At 39.3% G+C, this 27,343-nt stretch overlaps 1 protein-coding gene across 1 annotated transcript in view; it reads right to left on the reverse strand.

Moving 5' to 3' along the window:
- DCBLD2 (discoidin, CUB and LCCL domain containing 2) overlaps nt 1-26,226 on the reverse strand; it is a 90,393-nt gene extending 64,167 nt beyond the window's left edge. The window contains exons 1-2 of the mRNA XM_084875457.1: nt 25,571-26,226; nt 5,619-5,846 (exon numbers count right to left, since the gene is read on the reverse strand). Of these exons, the coding sequence (XP_084731583.1) occupies nt 5,619-5,846; nt 25,571-25,781 (439 nt within the window). The 5' untranslated portion in view covers nt 25,782-26,226. The remainder of the gene's footprint in view (nt 1-5,618; nt 5,847-25,570) is intronic.
- Nucleotides 26,227-27,343: the final 1,117 nt, after the last annotated feature.

Below are 27,343 nucleotides of genomic sequence, written 5' to 3' on the forward strand. Positions count from 1 at the left end.
TCTAAAAGGCCTACCGGCTGAGATTATGGACTTTGTTATCAGCCAGACTTCAGTTCAAGTCCAAATTCTGCTTTGTAACTTTGGACAAGTTACTTATCTTCTCTGATCTTCTGTTTTATGGGAATAATGTATAGAATTCTTATAGAATTCCATAAAATCAAGCATGTCAAAAACTTGCCCTAAGAGACACCAATTTTGGAGCCTGACTGTGAAGGTTTGAATCCTGCTTAGCAATTTACTAACTGTGTGACCTTGAACAAGTTATTTAACCTCTCTGCCTCAATTTTCCTATCAATAAATTGGGGGAAGTAGGTGACAACAGTATCTATCTCAAGGGTTCTTGTGAAGACAAAGTAAGTTCATTGATAAAAGGGATTTGAATAGCACTGGACACAGCAAGTATTGCATACATGGCAGTTAATTGCATTACCAGCTAAGGCTTCTTTAGAATAAGAATTCAGAAAAATGTTAGCTATCATTATCATGGTAAAATAGGTAATATTATTAATACAGCTTTTTCAAGAGGATTGGTGGTAAAGAGAAAGAAAATTTATCTTTTCCTCTTAAAATAGGAAGACCTAAGCACGTTATAGATATAGGAGACAAACGATCCAGAAAGAAAAACTGAAAATGTTAGAGTAAAGGAATCATTTACGAAGGACCTCAGTCTTTTTCTTTATAAATATTATGGGGATTTAAGAGACATAATTTAAAAGGACACTTTGGCTAAAGGTATAAGATAGAATGTATATCTTTAAATATAACTTTGAATACATATAACACACACACTTTTACATTTCTTCTTCTACAGAATGCATTTTCCTTTAATACCTATGAGACTTTAAAATATTTAGCTTCTCTTTTAGAAATCCACCTACAATCTCCCTTCTCTCTCCATTTAAAACGAAAACTTTAAGCAAAATAGAAGAAGAAAATATACAGAACAGGAAAAGATTACAAATAACCAAAGGCTTTTCTTTTAAATAATATTTGTTTCTAAATTTCATTTTTGGATTAATTGGCAAGAATTAATTTCCACGGGGAAATAATACTAGCAGATGTTTGTAGATCAACATGAGAAAATGTCTAAATATTAAGAGAAAAGAAACATGTTATAAAATAGTTTGAGACAGATATTTCTATATGTATAGAAAAGGTTAATATTAATAGCAATCGGACTTTTTACTTTACATTCCATCTTTATAGAGCAACTATTATGTTTCAGACAGAAAGGATCGACATACATAAAGAGGTAATATGCTAATTGGTCCTAACAGTGTCCCAGTCATGACCGTTCAACAGGCTGTGCGTACACAGGAGCTGGTGGGCAGGGATAGGCCTGGTGAGCCCCTGGGACATGAGCCTGCCCACCTTGTTGTCTGGTCCAGAGGGGGTGCATCAGGATTGACCATGGCACGCCACCCCTCCCCTCCGAGAAGGTGCACACAGGCCCGCCATGCCACCCTCCCAGAGGGGGGCCGTCAGGATGGGAGTGGGGCCTCAGTGGAGAGTTCTCAGCACTCCTGTGCTGTAGTCTGAAAGTGCAGAGAGGAACAAAGAGCAGATGGGCAGTTAGAGGGTTTAAGCCAGAAGGGGAGTGCAGATAGGCAGTTAGGGGGATCAGGCCAGGAAGGGAGAGCAGATAGGCAGTTAGGGAGATCAGACAAAGAGGGGAGAGCAGCTGGGGGATCTGGCCAGCAGGGGAGAGCAGTTGGGAACATCAGGTCGGAAGGGGAGCAGTTAGGGACACTAGGCAGGCAGGCAGGTGAGCACTTAGAAGCCAGTGGTTCTGGATTCAAGAGGGATCCCAGATTAGAGAGGGTGCAGGCCAGGCTGAGGGACAACCTCCCCCGCCCCCAGCATGAATTTCATGCACCGAGCCTCTAGTTAAAGAATAATCGAAAAGGAAATTTAATATTCAAGGTGCAATGGAATGTTCTCATTTCAATTCAATTTGCCTTAAAAAAAGAACAGAATTCAGATCTATAGAGCCAATCTGTACTCTATCATTAAACACATCCTATCTGTCAGTGAAATGAGTACTACCACAAAGAGTTAATTTCACAAAGATTTCTGGAAAGTTTATCAGTTTAGAAAACAGTTACATAAAATCAAAATAAATTCATTTATTTAAAAAATATTACACATTTCTAAGAAAACAGGAAATAACTGTCCAACAACTGAAAGTACCTTATCAGTTAAAACACAACCCAATGAATTTTGTTAGGATTGAAGAAATAATTCCTTAAGAAACCATTCTCCTTTTCATTTTCTTTATTATTCCATAATACCATCTCTCAGGGCCAAATATTCCTAAAATTAAAAGTTATAGACAAAACCCACAAAGTTAAGCTTTATACCAATGTCAAAGTCACCAAAAAATGGGAACCATTTTTACAGGGAAATACAACATACTTGGGCCTACCTCATTCTGAAAGGGGCACTGAGAAGAGATGATACAAGAAAAAGAAGATTCACTACCATTAACATGAGAATCATGATGCTGACAATGTATTCTGTTTCTATCCTGTAATTCTCTACATATATACATTAATCTAAACATCAAACAATTATTCTTAAATGATCTTCATTTCTCTGCACTGTCAAGGTAGTTATCTTTCTCCTGCAAAACAAAGAGTGCTATCCAAATGGAGGACCAGGGTATGTGACAGGAGGTGATGTTACAGGGAAGGGTTAGGGTTAGGGTTAAGATTAAAACTAAAACCCAACAGGAACCATCATCACTCAGTACCCTTCACCTTTCTGCAGCTTCTTATTCACCCAGTTAAAGAGAGAAAGGAAAAACAAAAACAATGGAAATAAGGGAGAGCTGAGAATTACTGTATACCTACTACATCCGCCCTTTTACCTTTCTGCAGCTTTTTATTCCTCCAGGTGAAGAAAGAATAAGGAAAAAAACAAAAACAATGGAAACAAGGGAAAGCTGAGAGCTATTAAACACCTACTGCATGCCAAGCATTGCAAAGTATTATTGCATTTAATATTCCTACAGTACAGAGGATGATTTTGCAGTCTGGGCAGGGTCAACTTTCAGCAAGTAAGTCCTAGAGCTGCGATGAGAACCTAGTAAGCAATTTAAAACATGTGCTCAAAATGTTTCTCACATCATTCAACCTTTCTAGTAACAGTAATAGCAGTTATTGTCCCATCACACAATCCTTTTATTTTCTTTTATTTAAAGAAAAACCTTTACATTATGGAAATTTTAAAAATCCTATATAACAAAAGGCTAATATGCAAATCAACCGGCTGGCAGAACAACCAGTCACCATGACACACACTGACCACCGCTCAACGCAGGAGCTGCCCCCTGGTGATCAGTGCACTCCCACAGGGGAGAACCGCTCGACCAGAAGCTGGGCTCACGGCTAGTGAGTACAACAGCAGTGGCAAGAGCCTCTCCCGCCTCTGGGGTAGCACTAAGGGTGTCCAAGTGCCAGGGAGTGGGCCTAAGCCATCAGTCGGACATTCCCCAAGAGCTGCCAGACTGCAAGAGGGTGCAGGCTGGGCTGAGGGACACCCCTCCAATGCATGAATTTTCATGCACCGGGCCTCTAGTATACATACAAAAGTAGAGAGAGGAGTGTGTAACAACTCTAGTGTGTCCATGGCTCAGTTTCACCTATATGTCATTCTTGTGTCACCTACCTTTTATTCTCCCTGAAATATTTAAAAACAAATTTAAGACATTTCATTTGACTTCAGAATATTTATAAAAAATTAGATCTTTAAATAACATTATCACACCAAAAAACAATCATTCTTGACTATTACTGAATGCCCAATTCCTCTTAAAATATCTCTAATTACTGTAAAAATATCTTTTTGCAGTTGGTTAGCTTAAATCAAGATACAAACAAGATATACACATTACTTTTGGAGATGTAGCTCAATAAAGGGTGGGGCAAAAGTAGATTAAGAGTTGTGAGTACAAGATTTTATTTTGTATTATTATTTATTCATTATTATCTTATTTTCCATACAAACAACTATAAACCTACTTTTGCTCCACCCTGTATATGACAGTTCCTTCTACATCCTCCACTTTCCTTTCATAACTGGCATTTCTATACAGGCAAACTTCAAAGATATTGCGGGTTTAGTTTCAGTCCACTGCAACAAAGCAGGAATCACAATAAAGTAAGTCACAATCTTTTTGCTAGTAGAGGTTCTTGCTTTCAATTTGTAATAAAATGCAACCTACATGAAGGGCAGTAAAGCAAGGTATGCCTACACAGACTTTCCCGGTTGATAGCCTGTGTTTCTCTAGCTCCTTTATTCCCTTAAACTGCTGTGGGCTTGATTACACTGTGGTTCACCTTTCTTCATTGTTGTTGCAAGATTGCTCAGGTGGTACTGTTTACTGCATCACCTCAGGAGGCATTTGATATCCACTTGTCCTCTATTAGTGTTACAGTAATAGTGTTTCTAAATCACTGGGTATTTTCATTCCTAAAAGCTTATTGGATACCACATATTCACGGCAATGTGCACGTGGTGATCAAGCTACGAGGTTAATCCAGAGTTAACTGAGAGGCAACAGAAGTTATCAACTAATGGTCAAAGAAGCAGGGAAGGAACAGTTCCTTTGGTAGATAAGAGGTCAAAAAGTAGAGAAGGATTTGACTATAGTAGATGGAGAGGAAGGCAGAGGACAAATTAAGATGCTCAAAGAACAAGATACTGGGTTCCAATTACGGATCTAAAAGATACTTTACACACTTGTACCAATAAATGTTTCCAAGTAAATTCAGAAAACCCAAGAATTCTTTATGTTAGTTTATTAAACAATCTTATAAGGTGCTGCTCTCTAAACCAAAAGTTCCTAACTAGATTACAAAGTAGATTATCCTTGGAACTTTAAAATACTGAGGCATGGCTCCCACCCAATCAATTCTGATTCAATGGGTCTAAGGCAGTTTGCAGCTCTGTTGACAATGAGTTTGCCGACCACGTTGAGGACCAGGTATTATTTAAACAGTAGTATTCAAAAGTCTTTCCAGGTGACTCAAATATGTAGCCGTAATTGAGAACCACTGCTCTTAGCTAAGGTTAACAATAGCAGCAATATTTACTAAGCTTGTGTTGTATGTTACATATTGTTCTAAGTACTTTAAATGTATGAGTTTATTTTCTATTTTACAAGTGAGGAAACAGAGAGGTCAGGTAACTTGCCCACAGTCACAGAGCAAGCTAACAGCAGAGTTAGGATTAAATATCAAGAAGTTTGGATCAAAAGCCCTTGTTCTTAATGACCATGATATACTGCCTCGTAAGCATGAATTATACTATATTCTTTAAATGCAAATAAAATGATCAAAGAAAAAAATTAGATAATTAACTTTCTCCTTAGAAATATTACAGTGGCATTTTGTTGCATGGGTAGGAACACAGGCTTGTTACAAAAGTAAATAAACAAACAGATAAATATTGTCTCTTCCCAAAAGATTCAAATTTTTGAGATTCACACATGCTTTTAATAATTTCCCACATATTATCCATACAACAGTTATTTAATTGTAAATATCAAAAATTGCTTTAGTTGTAAAACTCAGGCAATAATGTATTACATATACATTTATAAGAAAATGTCCTACCTATTTCAGTTCTGCTAACTCCAATTCCATTATAAATTCTCAAGTAATTTAAATGACAAGAATCAGAATCTTCAATGTCAAAGTCACCAAATTTGATGCGCAATCTTTCTCCCATCTTTACACGAATCTCCCATTCACAAACGGTGCTGTTGGGATAGGTCTGTGGGTAGTTTATGGACATAAGGGTTCCACTTTCAGGGCCTAGTACAGTGTGTCCACATCCATCACCTTTAAAAAGAATTAAAAGAACAATAAATTATTCTTACATCTTTAACTTAAACTGTAAATACATAGAGTTTTAAAAAATGCATTCTATTATATATTTTATAACACCAATACTTTCTTTACACAAGATAAAAAAGATGACACAGCTTTTAGGATATCTACATACAGGAGCCAAGAGAAGCCAGGTTAGGTAAAAATAATCAATAATTAACTTTATAATTTTTTAGTTCAATGGACCTTCAATCTGAATTAGAAGTATATACATGTCATAAATCCAAACTTTAAGAATGTCAATTCAGCCGAAACCGGTATGGCTCAATGGATAGAGCGTCGGCTTGGGGACTGAAAGGTCCCGGGTTCGATTCCGGTCAAGGGCATGTACCTTGGTTGCGGGCATATCCCCAATAGGGGGTGTGCAAGAGGCAGCTGATCGATGACTCTCTTTCATCGATGTTTCTTAACTCTTTATCTCTCTCCCTTCCTCTCTGTACATAAAAAAAAAAAAGAATGTAAATTCATAATTATTTAAAGTAATTGTAAACTATAAAAATAAAAGTATGTAACTTTATCTATTCATTTACAAATATCACAAACCTCTTCTAAAATCTGTGAGGTGAATGATTTCTGAAAGTACTTAACATATACTAAAGATAATGCAATCACTGATTATATGACACCCTGCAAGGCTCGCCTTCTTGAAGGCATTAAAGCACTATTTATTGAAGTTTAATTTTATATTCTACTGAAATTTGACTTTTTAGTAACCCCTCTGCAAAAGCTTCATTGTTTCCCTACAAAATGATGAGAAAATGCTTATTTAAAGATTAGGGAAATAATGCTATCTTGGTAGTAGCATTATTTGTTCTAGAAATTTCTTCAGAAATTGGATATAAAAACTCAGGTAACTTAACATACTGTTTGTAAAAATAAGATATGTACATCCTTCCCTTTCTTACGAAATGTCTTATTTTACTGGGCAGGGGACATACATTATTGATGAAATGGTTTCAGCTGTTGCACCAATTGTATAGTTTAGCATTCCTTAATGACAGGATTCAAATACATTCTTTTTAATAGGAAGTAATAATCCTTTTAAAATGACAGCATTTTCCCCTTCAAAAGAGCTATTGATAATCATTGTTTGGAATGATTTGGTGCTTGCACAAAAAAACAAAACAAAAAACAACAGCAACAACAAAAAACCAATATTGAAAGTGACACCGCTGAGTTTTAATCTTAATATGGATAGAGATGGCTGTCACAGAATGTTCTGTTATCTTGCCATTATCTTGAATTATTATTTTTACGAAAAATGTAGAAGTGGTATCATTTACTAGAACAGATGAAAGCTTTAAAGGCCTATGAATAAAAACTTAACACAATATCTAGCAAGTAGTAGTTGCAAAGTAAAATTTTATTAATGTTTATTAACCTCCTAGAGGCCTGATATATTAATACAAAATTCATGAGAGAGTAGCCCGTCCTTCCCCTGGCTGCAGGCCCTGGCTCCCCTCTGGCACCCGGGATTCAGCCTTCGCTCGCAGCCCTGACTTCGTCCAGAAGGTCGTCCAGAAGGATGTCCGGTCTAATTAGAATATTACGGGTTTTTTTTAATTACTGATGAATTAAATAATTTCAATCTAGTCTCAAAACTTCATTTAATGTAGAACCAACAGCACTGGACCTAGATTCTGATGACTATGCTTCAAATCCTTTGTTGATAAATAATTTTTATTCTCAAACCCATATGATTACTGTTACCTAAGCTACTATTAAAGGTTAGTCAGTATTTGCAATCTGGCTTCCTAAATAAATCTCTCTTATAAAGCTTAGTTTTTAATCAATGTGAAACTTTACTTATCTTCTACACTTCCTTTCATCCTATATTTAAGAACTAGGCATAGCAGCTCAAGAATATGATGATGCATAAAGGCACCATAAAATTAACATACAAATTTTTGTGTGATACACCCACTGATATTTTACAAATATAAATCTTAGAATGTGATATAAATCAGAGGGAAAAAAACACACAAATTTTCCCTGAAACTATCATGAAAATACCTTGAATATCTCTGTTGGAGATTATCTAAATTGGAAACACAAGGATAAAAAAAACCCACACTGTGAAAATAAATGAATTATAATATAAATAACTTTTGAACAATCATTAACATTTTTCCTTCGAGAAAAAAAAAAGCAACTACCCTAAGATAGAGTTTCTAACATGAAACTAGTCTGAAATGTTCTCTTACCATTGAAAAGATAAATACATGCTTTCTGGAAGTGTTTTGATCTTTAAAATGTAGCCACTGAATAAATGAAGTAACTCAAAATATAAATGTTTTATTTTTTTTTTAAGTAAACAGAAACTAAGGCAGCTTTTTTCCGTGACTGGAAGTGTTGATGGATTTCAGAAAGCCAAGAAGTTCCTATTAACAGCTGAATTCTTGAATTAGTAATGGCAGGTTGCTGCATTTAATGTATTCCCCATAGATTGTTACTTAAGGTTGTGATTTTAAAATGGATTTTACAGAAAGTATAAGCAGTGTGTTAGTAGTAATTTTTGTCTTTATGTTCATATTTATGTTTGAGTCTCAATAATACACAAAACATTTCTTGTCCCCTCCTCTATAAAGCATATACTTTCTACACAAATTAACACAGTAAATACTACTTGATAAAAAACAGGACGTTAGTGTGCACGCTGATGAAGAAAACAATTAAATGGCGCTGTCCTTTTTCAGTTATCTTATGTAGGGGGAGGGCACTAGCAGTCCACAAGTAATGTGCCAAGAATGTTTTAAAATATGTGATGGAGTTCAGAGCTTCCTCCTCTTGCAAACAAGATGATATGCACCAGAAACCAAAGTTAAAAGTCTTAAATCTACTGCAATGAACAAGCTTGAATGTTGCTTTATTTCAAAGACTACTTCGTAAGTTTAACCTGACTAGATAAATACTACTAGCTTAGCTGGCCAGGTTAAATACCTACTGCTGAGGTATACGTTTAGAATATTCTATCAATAGTTAGAAAGGGAATGCTGGGCTTATACTCACTAGGCCAGTTTTCAAATGCTTTTTCTATTATTTTACATTGTTACTGTGACTCTAAACATTCTAGCACGTATAGGGTCTTGACTCTATTCTTGACTCACTAAAGAGTCCCAACCTTGTACAGTCTGGAAAAACAAACAAACAAACAAACAACAACACTGCACTAGGCATCCATAGGTCATAATGTTCAACTCTACAATCAAAGAAAGATCTTGACCTCACTTTTACCCCCAAATTAGAAAATGTGCTCTCAGGTTATTTTTACAATTCTTAAAAGTAAAGCCTATTCTATACCAAAATACTTAAAACGTGACAAAGTATTATAAAGTAAAACCAAAACCTGGAAATATTCTTTATCAACAAATCACCAATATACAGGGAGGGGCAAAAGTAGGTTTACAGTTGTAAGAGAAACATAGTTTATTCTTGTATTATTATTTTTGCCTCACTCTATACTTAGAGCAATGGTTCTTACCTGGAGTGGAGAGAGGCTGCCACAGGAGTGATTGTACCTCTCACTTGGCAATGTCTGAAGACATTTCTGGTTGTCACAACCAGGGGGTGGGGTGCTAGTATGTAGAGGCCAGGGATGCTGCTAAAACATCTTAAAATGCACAGGACACAGGGCAGCCCTGACTTAGAGCAAAGATTAGAAGATCTGGGTTAGTTCTTGGCTGGGTTTCATTTGACCCAAGGGTTTTGCTGTTCTATTTGCTATGTGTACAACCCAGGAATAGTTTCCCCTCAGAGGTCAGCAGTTATACTAAAGAGTTTTATGTTTCCACTTCCCAATTTTTCAAATAAATAACTGGAATGCTTTGTTTTTCTTTAAGATAAAGGGAAAAAATTCTTATTAGTTTACAACCCTCAAATGATTTTTTCTGTTGCTAATAAGGTCATGAGTAATAAATAGTCACTAAATTTTCTGCTTAGCTTTGTACAGTGGGAAGAGTAATGATCTATGGCCAGGCTGTATTATCTAATCTTAGTCATTTCAAAAGGCAGAATGACAAAAAGAGCATCACTACTCCTGGAAGCATAGCTTCCCAAATGGATATCATAGGAGCAATCCATACACTCTCATCAACAATTCCAATAGCACCAACTCCCTCTCCAACTCCATCACCACCACCACCACCACCTCCTGTCAACTTCTCCTCCTTCTCTAGAAAACTGTAACTGACCATAAAGGTAGAAGCTTGATAATGTAATTTCTGAATTTTATTTTAGTGGAGAAAAAAACACTGGAATTTGATCTTACTGCTCCTTTGCTTGGCTGCAAATTTAACCAGGGGATTACTCACAGCACATGTGTTCACTTCCTCTGAAGAGTGTAAGGTCAGATGTGTTAAGCCAGATACAAATTTTGATATTGTTCCAGAAAAATAACTGAATTTTTTTTTTTTTTTTTTACTTCTGATCCCCAGAGAAACCAAAAAGAACATTAAACACATTTAAATGACAATGAATTAATACAACAATGAACACATGGCTTATTTTAAGCTGCTTTAAACTTTGAATCAACTGAGGTTTTTTGATAAACATGTGTTCGTGATGCTGATTTCATGTGACCCTCCAACCACCCCCATATATTAGTCACATAACTACTAATAAATAATATAAATTCTTATTTGTTGAATTATGTTAATATGAACATGGTGTACCTTCTAAAAATACTTTAACAATAGCAAATACAAATGCAGAAAGCTTGCACAAATGTCAAAACTGTAGAGCAATGTAACTTTCATTAGAGTCACTGTAAACTATGAAAGATTTATACTTTTCCAGTGGGCGTTCAAGAATTTCTTTACCACTGTGAACTAGTACATCTGATTTCACTTCCTCTAAGTAAGCATCACTTCTGTTACGTTGAAAAAGAGACAATTAGAGAACAGAAAGGTTTTCAAAAGAATAACTTCCAAGTCTTAACTAATATATTCTTTTTTATTTGACTAAAAATGAAGACTTTTAATGCATTACTTAGCACCATGAAATTTTAGGCCAGAAATATATCAGTCTATTACTATAAGACTTTTAAAGTTGCATGACTACAAATCTAATAGATTTGTTGCATGACTACAAATCTAAATTATCTAATAGATAATTCAAGGTATCACTTTAATTTCACTCAATATTTTTTAATATTGCCTAGGATAGATATGCATTGAGAGACTAAAGAGAGTCACTGTGGACATTTTTAGAAGAAGAAATAGCTCCCAGCTTCATTATTTTTTATGCCCAACTTCATCTCTGCATTACAGATAATTTATAAAATTGAGTAACATAAAGGAATGTGAGATGTATAAATCCTCTTCAACCTCCAAATAATAAACTACTGAGAACAGAATGTGAAGCAAATGGTCTCTGGTATCATACAATGAACTTATATGCCCTATTTACCACTCACTGTGACCTTAAGAAGGTAATTTATTGTTGCTAAACCTCATTTTTAAAAAATAGGGATACCAACAACTCAAACCACATGGGGTAAGACTTAAATAAGAGAGTGTATGAAAAGACCTGGTATCAAGAGGCTAACCCATAATAAGTGCTCAAAAAATGTCTGAGTACTAGTATCATTTCAAAAGACCTGAAAGGCTTTGCCCATCATACGTAGAGCCAGCACGCTTGGCCATAATCTAACTAAAATTAAAAAAAAATTGGCCACTAGTAATTTTAGAAAATTTATAGCAGCTTTAAAGCTTCATGCGTGTCTTATGCAAAGATATCCATTAGAAAGTAATTCTCATTAACACTGTCCCCTATGACATCTACTTCACTTCAGTTACTCACTTGCAAGACTGCAACCTGGTCTTTGCTTTTGCCCTTATAAAAGTCTGCGTCCACCTCTGAAATCTCAAAAACTTTACTGAGAGGAAAGGAGAGAGATAGAGAGCCAGAAACATCGATGAGAGAGAAACATCGACCAGCTGCCTCTTGCACACCCCCTACCGGGGATGTGCCCGCAACCAACGTACATGCCCCTGACCGGAATCGAAGCTGGGACCTTTCAGTCCACAGACCGACGCTCTACCACTGAGCCAAACCGGTTTCTGAAATCTCAATAACTTTAATGGCCTACTCTACTGGTCAGTCTCCTGACCTTTCAGCTCTCTTACACCGACTGTGTGCTTTCTGAACTTGGCATCTCTGTTCTCCCCATCTATTAATTGTGTCCTGGCCTCATTTCTTTTCCTAGCCAGCCTGGACCTCATGTCCACTGGATTTAACCACACTCTTCTGGTACATTCATTTCCTAGCTACCAGGTTCTTCTTGAGTAACACCCCCCACCCCTGCCCCAACCCCGACCCCCACCCTGAATCAAATGATTCACTTTGTCAAGGAACTGAGCACCACTGGAATAAAAGGAAACACAAAATCCAAAAGATACGTTGCCATTGGAGTAATCTAATATGGGTACCTAAAACTACTCAGTAGTCTCTTATTCAGTGGTTCTCAAAATGTAGTCTCCATTAGAAACACCTAAGGTTCTAAGGCCTTCATCCCCATAAATTCTAATAAATCTCAAAAAATTACTTGGAACTTGCCCTAGCCTATTGGGCTTAGTGAACAGAACATTGGCCTGCGGACTGAAGGGTTCCTGGTTCGATTTCAGTCAAGGGCATATGCCTATGTTGCAGGCTTGATCTCCAGGAGGGAGCGTACAGGAGGCAGCCAATCAATGATTCTCTCTCATTATTGATGTTTCCACCTCTCTCTCTCCATCTCCCTTTCTCTCTGAAGTCAATAAAAAAACATTTTAAAAAAATTACCTGGAACTTGGAAACAGGGAAAAACACACACACACACACACACACACACACACACACACACAAAAGGAAAGCAGCACTTCCTTTAAATGTCATAGAGGCCAAAAACCAAGAATTCTAGGGCAAAATATTTACTTGGACTTACTATTTTATCATTGATTAAAGGTCCCAGTCTTGGTTACATGTTAACTGGTAAATTGTTGCTTGCTAGAGATGCATATGAATTTCTGTGCAGGTGAAAAGGTAATCCCAAAGGTGACCATGTATAGTCCTAGTGACCATTAACCAAATTCAGCCATCTGGCCTAACAATCATATCCTACAATTGCCTATAAACACCTAACTTCTCAAATATAGTTTGGATGGGTTATGATATCTTATTGGTTTCCTCATTACTGAATGAGTTAAATAAAATCTTGGATATGTGTTCATTTTATATTATATAACAATTATGATTTGGATTTTTTTCTTTTAACAAATTTTACATTGTAAGATACTTCTCCAGTGCAGTCTAGGATCTGTACTCTAACAAATCTTAAAATACTAACAGCAATAACAACAAAAACCGTACCATGAAAAAAATTTCCACCCAGTGTCCCTTGACATTTACCATCTTCTTTTTCACTTTTCCTTTCTTTTACAGGGATTTCTTTAGTTATTTATTCTTCATATCTTACTTCTTTACCTCCCACTCTAGCTTTAATGAAGTGTAATTGAGCTTCCAGACAGCTGTGCCTCCCAAAATGATATATTCAAGTCCTAATTTCTGATACCTGTGAATGCAACCTTATTTGGAAAGAAGGTCTTTGCAAATGTACTCAGGTTAAGATACAGCCACACTGAACCAAGGTAGACTCTAATCGAATGACTTTTAAGAGGAGGAAAATTTGGACACAAATACAGACAAGAATACCATCCAGCTACAGAGGCAGAGAATGGAGTGATGCAAAAGAACGCCAAAGACTGCTACCATCAGAAGCTAGGGAAAATAAAAATCCTCACCTAGAGTCTTTGGAGCAAGCATGGCCCAGTCGATACCCTATTTTTTTTTTTTTTTACAATTCTAGCCTCTAGAATTATTAGACAATACATTTGTTGTTTTAAGCCATGTAAATCTGTGCTAATTTATGGCAGCCCTAAAAAATGCAGGCCTACCTCTCTAATGAAGCCATTCACTAAAGCAGTTTCCGAGCTGTCAAAACTCAATGGATACCTTTCTATACTTATCATTTGTGATCTTTCTACAGCAACTGGCATTGCTGGCCCTTCCTGCCCTCCCATATTTCTTCCTTCCTTCATACCTTCCCTCCCTCATTTTAAAAAAATATATTTTATTGATTTTTTTTACAGAGAGGAAGGGAGAGAGATAGAGAGTTAGAAACATCAATGAGAGAGAAACATCCATCAGCTGCCACTTGCACACCCCCTAATGGGGATGTGCCCGCAACCAAGGTACATGCCCTTGACCGGAATCGAAGCTGAGACCCTTCACACTCTACCTACTGAGCCAAACCGGTTATCTATTCCTCTCCCTTTCTCTCTGTAAAAAAGTCAATAAAATATATATTTTTTAAAACACACACACAAAAAACACACAAAATTCTCCTTCCCTCTCTTAGCTCTTCCAACTCTGCCCTTGCAACTTCTCGGGCATCCTAGCTGACCTGGCTTCTTACTGCTGATGCTGCTGCTCTTCAAAGCTCTTTCCCCACTCTTTGTATTCTACCGGAGCAACCTCACCTACTCCTGGGATTTGTTACCACTGAAATGGAGGAAGCTCCAAAGCCTCCAACCACTGTTCTCTTAATCCTCAAACTTGTCACCTACTTAAACATTAAGCATCTCTGCTAAGAAGTTCCACTGCATTCAAACTCATCCTGTCCCAAGTATTCAAGGAACATCTTCCACATGCCAGGCTCTGTAGTAGGTGCTATGAATAACAACAAAATGAGAGGCAAAGCCTCTGTCCTTACTGTTTACATATAGTAAGACAGATATAGCAAGTAATTTCCATGGACGATGAGTAGTACGAGGCAGTAACGAGAACTTTATGTATGTTTGTCTGTGCAGGATAAATAGCAGTTAACTAGGTAGAAAACATGGTGGGTGAAGGAGGTGGATAGCAGGGAGAACAGGATTGCAAAAACGAAAAATTTGCCGAAACCGGTTTGACTCAGTGGATAGAGCATTGGTCTGCAGACTGGAAGGTCCCGGGTTTGATTCCAGTCAAGGGCATGTACCTTGGTTGCGGGCACATCCCCAGTAGGGGGTGTGCAAGAGGCAGCTGATCGATGATTCTCTCTCATTGATGTTTCTAACTCTCTATCCCTCTCTCTTCCTCTCTGTGAAAAATCAATAAAATATATTTTTTAAAAAATGAATTTTTTTTTTTTTAAAAAGCATCTTAACCTTTGCTCTCTCAACTTTAGCTGGTCATTATGTTTTATACCTTCTCTCCTCAATATATCTAAATTCAGTCCCCCTGAACAAGTGTAGTCCCTTGTTTCCATACTTCCTAATCTTTTCTTCCTCTAACCCATTGTCCACATTCCTGCCAGTGTTTCTGAAACACCAACTGGGTAATGTAGGCCCCTTATTTAAAAACCCTTCCACTATTTTCCACCGAGGATACAATAAAAGTCAGATTCTCCAGCAAGGATACAAGGTCTGTTATAATCTTTCCCCTATTCCCCTTCCAGTTTCATTTCCTGACTTTCCCCACAACCTCTTTGCTCCAGCTGCAGAACTATGGGTGACTGCAAGCTCCAAGTTCTCTCCTCTGAGCCACTGCACATGCTATTCCACTCTGCCAAGAACGACACCCACCTAGCAAGTTCAATGTTACCTCTTTTGTAATACATGCAGACAGTCTGGGCCTTTCTATTTCTATTACCAGAATCTCTTTACTATACTTAATGCGCTTAATTACATATGCATTTAAAAATATGTTTTATTATTGATTTCAGAAAAGAAGGGAGAGGGAGAGATGGAAACATTAATGATGACAGAAAACCATTGATCAGCTGCCTCCTGAGCCCACAACCTGGACATGTGCCCTGAGTGAGAATCAAACCAACCTCCTGGTTCATAGATCAATGTTCAACCACTTAGCCTGCCAACCAGGAACAAATCCATTTTTATGCCAGTTTACCATACCAACCTGTAAAACTCTGTTAGGCAGGCATACATACAGAAATAGGGCATATTAGGCTCTTCACACATGCTGTTGAATTTAGAAAAATAATAAACCCAACCAAGCCAGTGGTAGGCACTTGATAGCAAGTAACTTAGTACAAAGTACACAGGCTTTAGAGTCAGACAGACTTGGATTTAAAGTCTAGCCATGCCAACTTTTGAGATTCTGGCACTTAGCCTCTAAAAGCCTCCATATCTTCATCTGTACATGGGGATACCACCTCCCATCTCCCAAGGTACCTCTTAGGATTTAGTAACAACTTCTGTAAAATATAGTGGCCAATGTGAGGTCAACTCACCCTTGCCTCCAATTTCCGGACCTTGTATATTAGGGGAAATTCCAAAATCTCTCCAACATTGAAGCTATCAGCCTGGAAGATTGCCAAAGCCATGATTCCATGCATTCAAAGAAAGCCAGACTGAACCAAGAGACAAAAATGAAGCTGAATCCTTGGTGCCTGAGGCCCAGCTGCATTCCTGCTTTCCCCTGGCTTAGCATGGTTCAGCTCTTCCCAAGACTCCACAATGTGATCTTAGAATCCTCCAAATACTTTTCCCTTCCACAGTAAGCAGATTTAGACTTCTGTTCCCTACGACCTCGGGAGTCCTAACTAAAACACATTTTTTCCACCTATGCAACAGAATGTCTCTCTCAGGCCCATAAGGATCCAACGAACAACTAGAAACAAGGGTATGCTATAAAGAAAGAGATAAGCCATGAACCTGACAACATATCAACAGAAGTTGGAGAAAGGAAGTGGATATAAAAAGGAAGGTCAAAGGCAGCATTAAGGTCTGAGTGGGTTATAGAGGCCAGATAAAAAATATAACAATCACACCTTGCTGTCATATTCCTCTACTGCACAGTCTGACCCCTTTCACTGAACTAGAAGTGGAACTCCCCTAAACAATAATTGGGATGGGGAATAACAGAAAGATGGAATAGATTTGGGTCTCATTAGAAAGCAAACATTTGATGATGGAGATTTTTAACTAGAGTAGGAAAAAGAGAAACAAAATTTTCATTCATACATCGATTCACTCACTGAACAAATATTTACCAGCTACCCAAAGAGATTTGATCCCAGCCCTCAGACATTCTAGAGAGATGTATTACATACTTAATAACACTGAGAGTACTGTAAATCCCAAAGTTGACATGGCTAGTATTTAAATCCAGGTGTGTCTGACTCCAAAGTCATTTGGGGATTGGCACGTGAGCCTTCATGAGATCTGTCAAGGCCCAGGGGAAAAGCATCATTGAGATAATAGACTAGATTGGTAAGAGACAACTAACCTACAGATGGACAAATGGACTGGGTGAAGGTGGAGGAACCTAATATCTCAGGTAGAAACTCCTCAGTCTGCCCACAATGGAAAATCCTTCTTTATGTTCCCACTGACCTTCCCAGCCATTGTTTCTCATTATTTTCCTGACACCAGATTACTAAAGCTACCCAAGCATTTTCCAGGCGTTTTAGCTGGTGACTAAAAAGAAAGCAGGCAACGACTGGAACAAAAAATATAGAAAACTCTTATAATTGTGGAGGTATCTCTTCAAATGAGAATTTGAAAGAGAACAAAGGAGTGCACCCAAGTTGCTGACACTGATTTAGGCTGTCGCTCTTCTTAAGGATGGTCTGACAGGTGGGTACAAGAGTGCTTTCTAACAAGTAGCCATGGGTATATTCAGAGTTCCAGTTAAAGGAGGACCCCTCACATCAAGGGAGTGCAGCAGAGGTCTAGCTCCTGGGAAGAGGGTAGCTGGGAAATGCTGGGCAAATGTTAGACCCTAAGCATGTAGGCTCAAGAAATGGCTCTGTTCCCCTGAGTCTGAGAACCAGTCTCTTGGACTGCTCACTAACTGTGGGGGTTAGACAAAGGACAATGGTGTGAAGGGCATGCAGGTGCCAGGGACTAACACCAAATAATGTGCTTAGGGCAGCAGATTAATTCTAGAAATGGGCCTTTAATATACATTTCTTGAGTGAAAGACATCACACTAATCATTAAAAATAAGAAAATGAATAAAACTCTGTACCAGGAACAAATATTTAAAATAGTGTCGTTAATGAACGAACAAAAATAACTGGAAAGTACTATCTTGAAATGCATGTTTGGTGATGGTTAGAAAACTAGTTACAGAAGGAATGAGACCAAAGAAGGATCTCTGAAGAATGATTAAGAGTTTACCAACTAGACAAGGAAAGCAAAGGCATTCCAAATAGAGAGAATGGCATATATAAATATATCAGTAGAGGGAACAAAGGAAAATAAAAGTATAAAATTATATATAAGGAGAATAAAAAGTAGTTCAGTCTTACCCCTGAACTATAAAGCATGAAGGTTGCTGGCATGAGATTAATAAGTCAAAGAGAAATGGAGGAACGAGACTGAAAAACTTATACAGATGTAGGCAAAAGTAGGTTTACAGGTGTGAGCATGTGTAAGTTTATTATTTAATATTTCCCATACAAACAACTGTAAACCTACTTTTGCCTACCCCATATTTGTAATATGCAGAGGTTTAGATTTATCTTATAGGTGACAAAAGATCTGCTAGCCACACTATGGTTATATTAACTTGGTTCCATGTGGGCAGGCAGTACCACAGTGCACAGAGCCATAGCCCACAGACATGGGCAGGGGTACAGGACATGGGGCTCAAGAAAAAAGTAGCAGTCCAAGACCAGAGGCCTGCTTCCAGACTTTCTGCTGTTCTGATGATGTGATCTTTACTCTTCAAATGTCTGCCATCACTGTGGACTAGGAATTGAGCAATTCTTTAAACCTCAGCCACTTAAAACTACTTTATCAGCAAAGCTTCCCCTGCTTTCCCAGGTGGTGTGAGCTCTCCTTCCCTCATAAACCCACAGCATTTCTCTATATATTCCAACCTGGAGATTATTTCCCAAACTACAGGTTCTCTGAAAACAATGACAATGTTTATTACTCTTCTCTGAATGTCCCTGGACTGGACTGGCATATGTGAACACTCTCCTGGGAGCTCGTAATTGAAATTCCTTCATGCTGACAGTTCTTAATGAGAGAATGATAAAGAGCACCAGCATCTTCTCTTCGATTCTAAGCAATTCAGTTTTGACTGAAAACTTGCCTGCACCCTACTCAGAAAAAGCCATGCAGGAAACTGTGGGCCCACTCCCTTAGAAAGCAGTGGAGAGAGCTTGCACCTTGGGGTCTTCCCCAGAGTTCAAGTAGCTAATTAACATTTTTCTCCAACTACATACCCTTCAGACTTAGCTGAAGTTTTAGCAGCCTTTTAATACCACCCATTATACCACCTGCTTCACAGACACCAGCATTAATTAAATACTACTTTATTTGAATAACTACAGGCATTTTCTGTCCTCATGGATTATATTGCTTTAATCCACATAATCTAGAATATTAGCATGATATATGTTTCTAAACTAATTTTTGAACTGACATACAGCAGGTCCTCAAATAACATCTTTTCTTTCAACATTGTTTTTAAATTGATGATATGCCAAAGCTTAACACTATATCAATTAGCCTGTGGTAAAATTAGCTTTGTTAATACATCATTTCACTTAAAGTTGCAGAATCTATCAACATCATTAAGGACTTACTGTACTTTCTCAAAGAGGCTATCCTGAGTGAAGAATTTAATCAAGTGGGATAAAGAAAATCATGTAATAGCAGTTCTGAACAATATAGCAATCTATCTATCTATCTATCTATATATACACATATACATATACATATACATATACATATACATATACATATACATACATACATACATACATACATACATATATATATATATATATATATATATATATATATATTAAAGGCTAACATGCGAAGCATCCCCTTGGGAATTCCAGCCAGAGACAGTTTGATCGCTCACTATGATGTGCGCTGACCACCAGGAGATGGCACAGAACGAAGGCAGGCCCACAGAAGGAAGGCCTCAATCGGCCCTGGCCTAGCCGGCTAGGCCTAGGGACCCTACTTGTGCATGAATTCTGTGCACCAGGCCTCTAGTTACTTCATAAATAATAAATGTCTTATAAGGAATTTTTACATTTTTAAGTTTTCGTCTTGTGTTTTGCAAGTACACTTACGTATTAGCTTATGAATTAATTTTGTTTGTTTTTACTGATTTTAGAGAGAGGAAGAGAGACAGAGAGATGGAAACATCTATGAGAGGGAGACAACATCAATCAGCTGCCTCCTGCAGGCCCCCTACTGGGGGTCAAGCACCCAAGCAACCCTGACAGGAATCTATCTGGTGACATCTTGTTCATGGGTCAATGCTGAACCACTTAGCCACACCAGCTGGGCATAAATTAACTTTCATATGCTATGTCTACAGAACATAACACACAGGTATTAAAATTACATCCATGTAAGATTTTGAAGGTATGTGAATATGGATTAGAAAGGAACATAAAAAGTATTGGTCAATAAATTAGGAAGTAGAATATGGATAATTATGGATAATTATTTGTTTTTTGTTTTTTTTCTGGTTTTGAGTAATAATCATTGTTACCTGCATACTATTTTAAAAATAAAGTATTAAGGCCATAATGTTGTCCTAAAATAAAGTGAATTTTAAAAAAACTACCAAAGTGTCCACTCCACTTCATACTTCAACAATCACATTTAACAAGTATCATTATCTCTATAGAGCTCTTCCTAATCCTCGTAATTTTTCATCATTCCACACCCTTCTAACTAATCAAGAAGTGGAAACGGAAACTAACAGAAACTACCTATTTGCATGTATTCAGTTAATGCCCAATACTATCACCTGAGTTTTCATACCCCAGGTACACTTTATTAAATATATTCCTTAAATTTAAAATCTACCTCTATGTAAATCTAGCTTTTCCTCATCATACTGAAATACCATTATTCTTTCTGGAAATTAATTTGTCATTTTAACTCTAGTACTGGTACTTTCATTTATACAAACTTCACTATTTTAAGATTTTTTTATATTGATTTTCTATAGCCTGCAATTTTAAAATTAATTTTTCACTTATAAGTTTAAAAAATGATTTTAACCTGATCATTAACATATGTGGAATATGTGCTATATTTCTAATATCCACTGTGCAAAATTAATAATATAGCAGAAAAAAAGATGCTTTGATTTTTGCCTCTGAACAAAACTACATAAAGAATCAATGTTTTATCACACCGAGAGACACAATGGGAAATTCTAAATTAACTTAAAATGTTAATACCAAAAGTAATTGCAAATGTTCTTTGCAAACGGAGACGTGCTTTTCAATTTAAACAATTTACAAATATTGTTCAAAAATATTTCCCTGCATCATAATGCCCCCCACACACATTAATTCCAAATACTATTGTGGAACTGAAATCTTTTTATGGAAGAGCCTGACTTGTTTTTTAGGTTTATTAAATTAGCAAGTAAAAATCTGTATCTTTATAAATACTGCACATTAATATTAATAAGCAGGTCAGTTCCTAATGGATTTTAAAATTCACTCCACATTCAAATAATATCCTGACCCCAAAGGTAGGTAAGCCTTCCCATGATACAAATGAGGAAGCTGAGCTCCTGAGATGACACAAAGTCTTACAATCATAATGTAAACCAGAGACATAAATCATTCATAGGAGACCCTCGCTTTTCTATTAACATTAAGTAAATGTATTACAGTAGCCAATATGCAATCAGCATAAGTTTCACCAATTTAAGTGTTTTACAGAGATGTATATTTTACAGGGAAATAAAACAGTTTCAGTAAAAAAAGTTTGAAGAGGAACGTAATATGAAATCTACAGATAAAAAATACACAACTATAACCCATATCTACTAGTAAAACACCATGATAGTAAAACAGATGTGAATAAATAAGTTAATGACATGAGATTGGCCAAAATACATCTCTGCTGTTTTGAAAGGCTGATCAGTTTTACTGAGCCAAATAAAAAGAAATATCACTCTGTCAGCAGAAAACCTGAGGGGTAGCTATGTATGGCATTAATTAAAATGAAGGTGATCCCTATTTCAAAATGATGTCTGAAAGATAAAACAAACCAAAAAATCCCTGAAGCAACATTCTACCTCCACATCTATAGGTGCTAAGGCAAAAGCGGGCTTACAATTGTGAGTACACCAAACCAGCTTTTTTCTTGTATTATAATTTATTAATTATTGTATTATTTTCCATATGAACAACTGTAAACCTTTTGCCCCACTCTGCATATAACATGCATTCTACTTAGGCTGGTTGAGAAAAAAAAAATCTAACAAAAACATTGTACATAGCATATTTTTAATTCTGACTACATGCAAACTGCAGGCAATTTGAAGACTCATAAAGAAGAAATTACCCACAACTGTGTTAGCACAAGAAAACTGTTACCATTTTATTTCCTTCCAGTATTTTCCTAATACTTTGTAAACACGTCCATTGTTAAAAATTCTGTAAGTGTTTTAAAGCACCGCTTCTCATTCCGAAATTGCCTTCTTTTCAGGTTATGCAAGGAACACCAGTGGACCCTAAAAGCACATCTGTTAGACTACACAGACAGGTTTAAAAGCAATTCCACCACAGACCGTATCAAGGGCCTTTAGATAAGAAAATACAATTTTTAAAAATCAGGGAGTTGAAATCCCACACAATTCCTGAGTCTTCAGGTGATATATACCTAACTGGTCCTTATTTTATCGGATAATTTACCAATGATAATCATTTACAGTTAAGTTATGCTTTCCCCTTTGCAAAACTGTGTACTATCATTCCATTTTCATTAAGTTATGAAACAGGTATGAAGGGATTACAAAGCACAAATTGGCAGTTATAAAATAGTCACGAAAGCAGAGCATAGGGAACAGAGTAAAAAATATTGTAATAACTATATATGGTGGCAGATAGGGTATTGGAAATATGGGGAGATGGGAGGGCAGAAAAATCACTTTGTAAAGGACAAAAGTGTCTAATACTACGCTGTACACCTGAAGCTAATACAAAATAATATTGAATGTCAACTGTAATTGAAAAATAAGATTTTTAAGGGGAAAAAAAGGTATGTATCCTCAATTTTGAAGAACTAGAAATTAGATCTTTTAAATTATCAACAGCATTTCTATTTGAGTTTAATCTACATTGGTGTTTATATAAGACTAGAGGCCTGGGGCACATTTGTGCACTGGAGGGGTCCTCAGCCCAGCCTGTGACCTCTCGAAGTCCAGTCTGGGATCCCTCAGGGAATGTCTGCCTGCTGGCTTAGCCCCAATCCCAGCCCTAAGCCGGCAGTCAGACATCCCTCTTGCAATCCAGGTCTCTTGCAGTCTGAGACCCGTTGCTCCTTACCACCTGCCTGCACCAGAGACAGAAGAGGCTCCCACCACCGCCACTGTGCTTGCCAGCTGTGAGCCCAGCTTCTGGCTGAGCGGTGCTCTCCATGGGCCAATGGGAGTGCACGGACCACCAGGGGGCAGCTCTTGTGCTGAGTGTCTGCACCCCGGTGGTCCTTGTGCATCACAGTGACCAGTTGTCCCATCGTTCAGTAAATTTGCATTAGGGCTTTATTATATAGGACTAGAGGCCCAGTACATGAAATTCATGCACAGGTAGGATCCCTAGGCCTGGCCAGTGATCAGGGCCAATCAGGTTCCCCGCCTCCTCCTTTCCTCACTCCTTTAGCACCCTCCCGCCTCTGCTGATTGCCCCCATGTTCCACGTCACCCCTGGTGGTCAGTGCACATCATAGCAAGCAATCGAACTCCCAGTTTCTCCTCAAACTCATGAGGAGACAATTTGCATATCAGCCATTTAGATACAGGATATAGGATAATACTGTGAGCCCAGCGGTATGGTTCAGTGGTTGTGCATAGACCTGTGAACCAGGTGATCACAGTTCCGTTTCAGGTTGCAGGCCCATTCCTGGGGTGCAAGCTCAAACCGGCGTGCAGGAGACAGCCAATCAATGGCTCTCATCATTGGTGTTTCTATTTCTCTCTCCCTCTCTGGAAAAAAAAAAATGTTCAAAAAAAGGTAACACTGTGAAAGACAAACATATATTTGTTAAACTAGTGGTAAGAGCTGAAATAAAATATTGTTTAAAATGTAATGTTGCGCATTTAATTAGATCAGGCTTGTGAAATTCTAAAAACCCAAGACAATCATCTCATTTCTGGGGAGACATGTAACATTCTACATTGTTCAAGTATTTTTTTAAAAAAAACATGCTTTATACACTTTGATTTGGAAATAAGCAAAACAGAGCATTCTGCTTAGGTAGTTATATTCCTTCCTATACCAAGGTACCTTACATTTTTTGGTCTCAGTTTCCCATGTTTGAAATGGGATAACAATACCTATCTCAAACCTTTGTGGTAAGGATTGAGTTAATACATGTCAAGTACTTGGAACTGTGCCTGCGACAAAGCAAGCCCCAGTAAGTGTTAGCCATATATAAGCCTGCTTTTTGTTGTGTGCGTTTTTCCCTACTAGGAGGAAACTACAAGCACAGGCTCTAAGACTTCAATGAAAAGAAGAATTTCACACTCTAACTTACTAAGGGCCAATGTTCAAAATTTACTGAAGATTTATCTAAAACCTGAATGCTAAACATCTACATTGCATAGAACTGCCTAAATCTAAAAGAGGTCAGTTTACCAAATATGTTCTTTTCCTTACAGTTAAGAGATAGTATATTCCCATGGGCCTGTCAGAGTCTCAGCATCCTCATAATGGCAGGCTTATGGCCAAGATTCCATACTCTACTGAAAACCCTATGAGAGCAACAGTAAGCTGGACTTAAACGTGGGGATCAATTAAAAAACAAACTTCCCAGAAGTAAGTAACAATCCTCACTGGGAAATGCAATGAAAAATAGGTTCAATAATGATGCCAAACTGAATCAAAAAGTACGGTTCACTGCCCGAAAATAGTACAAAAAGGGTGGAGGGTGAAATCAGCTCTGCATTCTCTTTCCAACACCGTGATTACTCAATAAACAATTTTGCTTGCTTCTTCAATAGGGTTTTCCAAGGATTGTAGATAGGAAAAAAAAAAAAGTTTTGTCCCTTTCTGGGCCAGCTTACCCTTTTAACGTGGAGCGTCCCATTTAGGTAACATAGGAGGTTGCACCAGGTCAGAGAGCCAGCGTCTGACCCAGGCAATCCCTCCTAGACCACCATCAGGGATTGTAAAGTGCAGTTCCTAAACCCAAGACCCAAAGATAACCAGAATCAATGCCATTCGCTGATGAACCTGAGAACTTCAGTAGTTTTCGCCACTTGCCTTGAACGGGTTTAAGGTGCTATTTTATGGCCTCGCCTTCCAACTGTCTACGCATCCATTTAGCTTAACTTTAGGCGTCACGTCTCCAATACATCTTTTTTTCTCTCTCCCAAAAGATGTTCCCTAGAAAAAGAATCCAATGCCAAAAAGGAGGCCTGGATAGCAGGGTGTCGCTCCCCTCTTTTCAGGAAAATGAATGGCCTGGCCAAAAAAAAAAAAAAAAGGAAAAGCTACGCCAAGCTGGGGGGACAACAGGCTGATCCTAGCTTTGCAACTCAACGTGGGAAGCGCCGGGCCCGTACTGCCCGCACCCCGAAGGGCACCCCGCACCTCCCCGGCCTGTGGCAGACCACGCTCCAGGCCCGCAGCCCCGGCGCCCCGCAGGCTCTCCCCGCGCGGCACCGCGCGCTCCCCGGGAACCGCTCACCTTGCTGGGCTCGGGCGTCCTCGAGCAGCAGGAGCAGGACGAGCAGGAGCAGGAGGAGCGGAGGCATAGGGGAGGAGGCGGCGCCGGGCCGGGGAGGGCGCGGGCCGGAGCGGGAGCGGGGGAGCGCGGCCCCTGCGGGGGCGGCGGCCGCGGCCCGGGCTCGGGGCCGGTCAGGGCTGCGCTCTGCGCTCACCGCCGCCCGGCTCGCCATCGCGGCGGCCGGCAGTCCGCCTGCATAGTGCGGGCGCCCCGGGAGCCCCGCGCGCCCGGGGGCCGCGGCGCCCGGCGAGGAGGGAGGCGGCGGCGGCGGCTGCGGAGCGAGAACAAGAAGCCGCGCGCGCCTTGCGCCTCGCTCCGCGCCGGGACCCCCTCCGCCCCTCACTCACTCCGCTTTCGCTTCCTCGAAGGTCCTTTCCCTCCGTCCCCCCGGCCCGAGACCCCGGGCCGGGATGCAGGGGAGGGAGAGGAGGAGAGGAAGCGAGTGCTCGAGGCGCGGAGGACAGCAGCGACGGGGCCGGGCGGCGAGCCTCCCGCACCGCGTTCCTCAACCCCGCGCCCCGCTCGCAGCGCTCTCCCGCCGCTCCGGCTGGCTGGCAGGCAGGCGGGCCACCAGCCCTCGCGCTCCCTCCGGCGCGCTCTGGCCACGCCTCCTCGGTCGCCACGGCCAATCCGCCGTTAGCTCTGGTCCGTCTCCCTCCCGCGCCACCCAATCAGCGCGCTCTCCTCTCAGTTGACCAGTCAGCTCCGCTACCCACTTCTCGAGCTCCACCGCCTCGCATCTCTCTCCTCCAATCCCCTGAGGCCTTGGGAAGCGTCCCACCCGCCTCCCCCAATCTGGGCTCCGCCCCCAAGCTCCGGCCCCGGCGGCCCCCGCCAGACCCTGAGATTTGTTATTGTTGGGACCTCAGCCCCAGCAGATCCCTCTGCGGCGGCCGTCTGCTCTGGTCAATGACTTCCGGGACTTCCCCCAGCCCGCTCTCCCGGCTCCTCGGGCTGTGCCTGCTCTTTGCTCCTCCCTCGCCGCACATCAGGCCACTGGAAGGGGTGGGAAACCTGGATTCTGGATGGTTTTAGCTGGGAGCTGAGTCTAAAGGATCTATCTTCCCTCATTCCTTCCTTCCTTCCTTCCTTCCTTCCTTCCTTCCTTCCTTCCTTCCTTCCTTCCTTCCTTCCTTCCTTCCTCCCTCCCTCCCTCCCTCCCTCCCTCCCTCTTTCTGACTTTCCATTTATGTATTTCTTTTATAAAAAACAGAGCGATTTTTTTTTTTTTTTAAATAGAAGTACTGCCAATTGTTTGGACCACTCCCAGGAACAATAATAGATGAATGTACCCTGTTTTCAATGCCTTTTACTATATTATATTAGGGGGAAAACAAAAAACAAACAAAGAAACAAAGGATATAGCAAGATTCATGCCGCCCAAGTAATTTAAACCTAACATGCTGACAATCATTCAGCCCATCTAGAGTTGAGCAAAACCTGTGTTATGCCTTGTAGGAGTTGCAGCCTATGACACAGACAAATTCCAGGATCTGGTGTTGGGACAGAGATGGAAATACATCGTGAAAGTCAGAATGAAATAAGTGCTAATTACAGTCACACACAATTTGATGGAGACTGGCAGAATAGAGTCACAAAAAGAACTGGGTTTGGGAAAAGCTGAATCCACCCGACTTTGAAGGGATTGGTTTTTAGAGAGGAGAGAAGTGCCATCCTGGATGTTTTCCACATGGGCTCTAAGGAGTCTGGTGTCATTAATAAACACAGAAAACT

This window comes from Pipistrellus hanaki (assembly GCF_964339955.1).
Source record: "Pipistrellus hanaki genome assembly, chromosome: 2".
NCBI lineage: Eukaryota > Metazoa > Chordata > Mammalia > Chiroptera > Vespertilionidae > Pipistrellus > Pipistrellus hanaki.